Genomic DNA, 6,688 nt, shown 5'->3' on the forward strand with positions numbered 1-6,688 from the left:
CCCCCAGGGCTCAGTCCTGGGTCCAGTCTTGTTCAACGTATTTATCAGTGACCTGGATGAAGGGATTGAATGCTCCCTCAGTGAGTTTGTAGATGACACTAAGCTGGGAGGAAGTGTTGATCTGCCTGAGGGTAGGGAGGCTCTTCAGAGGGATCTGGACAGACTGGACCGATGGGCTGAGACCAACGGGATGAAGTTTAACAAGGCCAAGGGCAGAGTGCTGCACATGGGACAGAACAACCCCCTGCAGCGCTACAGGCTGGGGGAGGTTGGCTGGAGAGCTGTCAGGCAGAGAAGGACCTGGGGGTGTTGGGTGACACCAGGCTGAATATGAGCCAGCAGTGTGCCCAGGCAGCCAAGAAGGCCAATGGCATCTTGGCTTGTATCAAAAACAGTGTGGCCAGTAGGTCTGGGGAGGTGATTGTGCCCCTGTGCTCGGCATTGGTGAGGCCACACCTTGAGTACTGTGTGCAGTTCTGGGCTCCACACCATGAAAAGGACACTGAGGTCCTTGAGCAAGTGCAGAGAATTGCAACCAGGCTGGGGAAGGGGCTGGAGGGCAAATCATATCAGGAACAGCTGAGGGAGTTGGGGATGTTTAGATTGGAGAAGAGGAGGCTGAGGGGAGACCTTATCACCACCTACAACTACCTGAAGGGAGGTGTCCCTTCAGCCAGGTGACAGAAGACAGAACAAGGGGAAATGGCATGAAGCTGTGCCAGGGCAGGGTCAGATTGGATATTGGAACAGGCTGCCCAGGGAGGGGGTTGAGTCACCTTCCCTGGATGTGTTCAAAAAAAGGGTGGATGAGGTACTTAGGGATCTGGTTTAGCATAGGATGGGAATGGTTGGACTCAATGATCTTCAAAGGTCTCTTCCAACCTTGTGATTCTGGGATTCTGTGTGTCTTCTGCTGCAGCATTAAAATCCATTAGGGATGGCAACAGCTAAGTACTCTCACAACTAGCTTGACTTCCCTTGGTGGTTATTCCATATCAGACTTACTCCTAAAATCGCAGCCTGAAAGGGTAGGGATCAACACCTGTGGCTGCATTTGCTCTTAGTCACTGATGGGGTATTTTCAGCTCCTTTCTGGCCCACTGGGAAAGAACAGTGGAAAGGGAAAAAATAAAGGGGAAAACAAATACTCCTGGTAGACTGTGTAACACAAAAAGTCTAATCATTTATTGTCAAACCATCTCCAGAAAACTGGGAAGGCATTTGAACCAAACTGGGAATATCTCAGTTGCTGTGAGTGCAGCTGAGCCCAGCCTGAACATAACCCAGCAGCCGCACTGTGCTGGGACAGGTCTTGCGCATCGCCAGGCACTTCTCCTGGTCAATGAAGAGGGAGTTGGATTTCACCACCAGGTCGTGCTCCAAGACAGACTTGTTATGAACCAGCCTTTGCAGCACGTCCTCGCTGTCTCTCAGCCGCTGCTGAAGGCTCTGGATTGTCTCATCAAGTTCACAGACCTCGTTGACAAGGCTGGAAAACAACAAAACACCCTGTTAACAGTCCCCTCAGAGGGATGAACAGGCCCAGGGGTTGGGAGTCGACTGTCTTTGAGCGCCTTCACATAGCCTCATGCCCATGTCAGGCTTCCAGGAGGTGTGAGGTTCAGGGTTGCCTCACAGGCTGCTGCTGGGCACTCTGGGCACTTACCGGAGCTGGGCAGGGTCCCGGCACAGCTCCATCTTCGGTCTGCGGATGCGTTTGTCCAGCCGGGTCTGAGCCACTCTCAAGGGAAACCCTTTGTCCCGAATGGCTTTTTGAATGGCTTCGATGCTCCTCTCCAGATGGAAGATTTCCTGCAGTGTCTGCCAGGAGAGAGACACGTGTGCATCAGTTAAAAACTACATTCTCAAGTGACCACATCATTTCCCTTTCCCTCTGTCTGCAATAAACCCCCAGTTGGATACATGGGCTCAGACTCCTGTCGCTCGGCCACAAACAGAGGCACAGATCCATCAGCTGTGTCTCTTGAGGGAAAAGCCTCTCTCTGCCCTTGCTGTCACAGCAGAGGTTTCCGAGCAGTGTCCCAGCCAAAGGGAGAGCTTCAGGCTACCTTGCTCAGCTGGGCCTGAATCTTCCTCTTGGCATCAGCCGTCTCTGCGATGCGGTGGGTGAAGGCGCAGTTCACGCAGTGGAACTGCTGTCGCATCTCATTGTCTGTCCCCACCAGCAGGTTCTCAATGCTGTCCCGCAGCTGGGCAGAGGCTGCCCGTTCGCTCTGGGAGCGCAGGATGTTCTTGTCTGTGAACTTGGCCCATGACTCCGGCACTGAGATCCTGGCAGACAGCGGAGAGGAAAGGAGAGGTCCCTGCTAAGCCCGTGCTGCTGAGGGCACAGACCCTGCCAGGGAGCAGCAGGGACTGAAAGTAGGGTAAATCATTTGGCCGTGGGGAAGGGAGACATCTGGACACCACTGGATTGATAACGCTTATCAAACCATGACATAGTCATAGAGAAAACTGGGACACTTAGAAAAGCTCGGACAAACCAAATTCCCCCAGGAAAACAGAGATTTTCATCAGACCTCAGCTTGATACTAAACCAAGTGAGCACTAGATAATAGTCAATTCCCTGTCTGTATTCATGAGGAAGTTCACGCCTGTGCAGCAGCCCAGAACAAGGTCAGCAAAAGACGTTAGAGACCACAGAAGGTCCACTTCAAACATGCTGATCTGCCACACATTTTACCCGCCTCTGAATTTTGGCATCAATCCTTTGCAATTCATTTGCCTGGCTAAATATGTCCAAGCTCTACTACAGATAATTATTCAAACATCAGAAAAATGGAATCAATCTCTGCCCCTCCATAAACCACATGTGCCTGCATGAGCGGATTTACTCCTCAGCCCTTTGCCACTCTGGGCATTTCTCTGCAAGGGCTGGTTCAGGTCACTGTTCCTTTACTGCCACGCCCAAGCTGAATTCCTGGCCCCCAAAAGCAGCTGAACTCTATCCTAGGACCATGGTCTCTTTATCTTCTGCGTCATTTTGGCTCCCTGCCAGGCCCTCTGTATGCAGGGATGAACTCCCCAGACTTGACATCAATGACGAGCATGCAGGCAAGCACTGAGACATCTTGGAAACAGACATCAAATGTGTGTTTGCATGAGCTGTGCAGAGGTGCTGGGCTGCATTCGTTTCCAGGCTGATCTCTGAGCCCTGACAGAATGCTGACCTGGGTGGGAGTCGGTTTTGCCCGCCCGATGTTCGGCGTCCCGCTCCAAGCCAGGAGTTGCTCTCCCTTTATGGGGAGCGGAGCCAAAGGTCCCCTCTGAGGCGGGGGTCTCCCAGCGGGATGGACGTGCCATGCAGAGACACACGTGCTTACAGCGAGCTGGGGAAGAGCAGCTCCCTGCCAGGGACAGGCACCGCGCATGCTGGGGACGGGAAGCCCGGCGGGCACTCACGTGGCATCCACGCGCTCGACCCCACGGAAGTAGCTGATGCCGGTAGAGCTGTTCCTCAGCTGGTGGCACTGCTCGTCGATGCGGTGAGCTGCCTGCTTGTTGGCCAGGTCTCTCTCCACATCGTGCTGGGCCAGCCTGTTGGACCTTCAACACACAAACAGCCACCGTCACAGGGGATGGAGGGGTGCAACGCTTTCCTCCCCATGCTGCTTCCCTGCAGCACCCCTTGGGCAGCTCATAACAAAGGCAAGTGCCTTTCGGCCCCACAGCAGGGGATAAGGAGCTCCTCCTTACACCAGCTGGGCTTCTGCCTGCTCCAGGTGCCGTCGCATCCTCTCTTGGCATGACCTGATGATGTCCAGTTCCTGGGCAGAGGCAAAACACCAGCCCGTCAGCATCTGGGCTCAATTGCCCTGCGCACACTCATCCCCATTCCCCATCAGCATTTGCCCTGTTGGCTTCCAAAATGCTTTCCTCCCCAGGAGAAACCTGATCCATGTGGGACAAGAGCAGGTGGCCTTGACTTTGGTGCCAGTCCCCACCATTTCTCACAACATTCAGCTCCACCAAAGGCAAGCATCTCTTGCTTTCAGCTCCCTTCAGCACACATCCCTCCCATTTCTGATGCCCCAGGTGGTTCGTACTCAAACCCAGTCATTTTGCAGCCCTCCTGCCTGCAGGAGCCAGCTGAAAAGGACACCCAGAATGGGTCCCAAATACTGAAAAGCCAAACAGCCGTTATGGACGTGGCAGCTCGGATTATTTTCCCAAAATACCTTTTCATCTTTTCATAGTTTAAAGCCCGACTGATAAGAAAAACTGTTCCAAGGGAGTGGTGGCTTCACACTCCCAGGGCTACAATTCCCTTCCCAGTTCCACGACGCCTTTGCAGCGACTGTATTTCGCCGTTCCCTGCGTTAGGATCCCATCTGTCCTGCCAGCTCTTGCCCTGCTTGCAAGAGCTTACAGCAGGCTATACAAGGCAGGCAGAGGGGGGCATGGTTTTAGGATTGCAGTTAAATACATTGCCTAAGCAAACAGAGCAGCAGTCCTGCTGTGGCCTCCTTGTCAATGGCATTGATGAAGATATTAATTAATGCTGGTCCCAGTACAGACCCCTGGGGGACACCACTTTTCACACATCTCCCTCTGGACATCCAGCCATTGACAACTCCTCTCTGGATGTGACCATCCCGCCTCACCAGGAGCCAGTGAGGGAACAGGGCTGCAAAAGCCTCTTAGAGCAGCTTAGGTACAAGTCCCTGGAACGCCTGATCTGCGTTGCCAGACTTACCACAAAGAGCTGTTTCTCCACATCATCACAGACCAGGTCGATGCCCATCCGCTTCTCCCGATGAAGCAGACACTCCTGGGTGACCTGTTGGGGACACACCATCACTGCTGGCTGCAGGGACAGGCTTCCAGATAGGGATGGTCCCCACATCAATTGAAGGAAGAAAGGTGGGCACAGAGGTGACAGCAGGGGAGAAAAGGGCCCAGGGCATCAGCAGCGAGTTGCTGAGCTGCCATGGCAGCATTGCAGCACCATGAGGGAGCACATGTGCCCCTGGTGCCAGCCCAGCTCAGGGTCAGGCTCGACTCTGACCTCGCCAGGGCCTCATAGGAAGACCTGGGCTTTTGTCTTCTGAGCCGGGGCTGTGGGTAGAGCGCTTCTGAAAACATTGGCTGCACCAAGTGCTGCTCTGATGTGCTCAGAGTGTGCTGACAGGGGATGCAGCAGGTATCAAGGCATTTCTTTGTTACCAGCTTTTGTAACTCAGCTGTTCCAGAGCTGCAGTGAAGCTTACTGAGACATTTGAACAGCTGCAGATGTGTCGGCAGCAGGCTACAGCTTGCAGCCCCCTGGACAGAACGCTTACCTGGAGAGGGGCCTCCGTGTTGGCCAAGGCTCTCTCCAGCCGGCCCTTCATGTCTGCCAGAGCGTTGGTCTCCTCGATCATCATCTCCTGCTCGTGGCGCAGCTCTGACTTCCAAAATATGATGTCATTGACACGCTGTCCCAGTGTTTTGGTGGTTTCTCCCTGGGTTTTCCGTGTCTGCTGGTATTTATCTTGCATCAAGCGGGAGCTGTCAGCTGTCAGACACTCTGCAGTGTGCCGGACAGTCTCTGACCTGTTGTAGTTGGTCAGGTTGGACCTGTACCAGTCACCAGGAGTGTACCTGGTGAAGAGGGCTGTTTGGTGGGAGATGGGAGGAAGTGCCTCTCTGGGGGTTAGCTTCTGAGAGCTTTTGGAAGAGGGACCCACAGTGGGTTTGGCCACTCTGGGCATCCAGGGGGAGCTGAAGCTGTTAGGCAAGGGGGAGGAAGGGAAGCGATTCTGAAGGCTGGAGGCTGTGCTGATAGGAGGCAGAAAGTTGCGGGGTGTTGATCTTGGGTGGGTGTATGTAGTCCTCAAGGGAGAGCCGAGCAGCTCCATTCTGGGGTTTTGGAGTGCTCGTGGAGATGCTGCAGTCGCTGCTGCACTGCCGAGCTCTGTGGCAGCACTGCCAGGGGCCCGGTGCCCTCAGTGACACAGGAGCAGTGGGCCGTTGCCACGGGCGCAGGGTGCTCAGCAACCCGATTGTTCCCTGGAACACTCCCTGCAGCTGCCAGGGCAACAGGATGCGGCCATTGTGCAACCCAGGGCTCTCCACTGGCAACCCAGTGAGACCCCTGGGCAAGAAAATACCTTCCTGTGACATCCTAGTTCCTCTCCTGCACCACTTCTTGCCCTCGCTGGGCAAGCAGGTACAGCTGTTGGGCAGCTGTTAGTGATATGGTTTAGTCTTTGGTTGTCTTGTAAGGAGCAGGCAGTTGTACTCATGAAGCCTTATGGGGCCCTCTGACTGGAGAGATTCTCTGATAGGAACCCAGTGCCCTCAATGGGCAACCCACTGCAGATTCCATGTAACCTAAAGCCTTTTCTGGGCCACTTCATCCTTTCCCTGGACAATCCCCAGTGCCCTTAATGGGCAACCCAGTACAGCATCCCAGTGCAAGCCCTGGGCAAACCAGGATCCTCACTGGGCAACCTGTTTGCCAGCACTGCTGGCCCTGGGCCAGCCCGTGGCCAAGCAGAGACCTCACTGGGCACTACACCAGGGTGTTGGTGCCAGCACCACAGGTGAGGAGGTTCCCAGCATCCCCAAGAGCTCCACCATGGCACAGCCTTGCGCAGCACCATGGCATCATGCCCCAGTAACCCAGTGACATCAGGAATGGTTCCTGGGGAGGGCCCTTTCCCAGTTATTCTAGGCTTTACGT

The 6,688-nt window shown here is 54.6% G+C and overlaps 1 protein-coding gene across 1 annotated transcript; it reads right to left on the reverse strand.

The window, feature by feature from the left end:
- Positions 1 to 1,242: 1,242 nt before the first annotated feature.
- LOC311202973 (tektin-3-like) lies at positions 1,243 to 5,861 on the reverse strand (the record flags this gene model as incomplete). Its single annotated transcript, XM_084277610.1, has 7 exons — positions 1,243 to 1,489; positions 1,667 to 1,821; positions 2,070 to 2,292; positions 3,424 to 3,567; positions 3,718 to 3,788; positions 4,718 to 4,801; positions 5,304 to 5,861. 7 exons carry the CDS (start codon positions 5,859 to 5,861, stop codon positions 1,243 to 1,245), a joined length of 1,482 nt encoding a protein of 493 aa, XP_084133736.1.
- Positions 5,862 to 6,688: the final 827 nt, after the last annotated feature.

Source organism: Gallinula chloropus (genome assembly GCF_964237585.1).
Source record: "Gallinula chloropus genome assembly, chromosome: 33".
Taxonomy (NCBI): Eukaryota; Metazoa; Chordata; class Aves; order Gruiformes; family Rallidae; genus Gallinula; species Gallinula chloropus.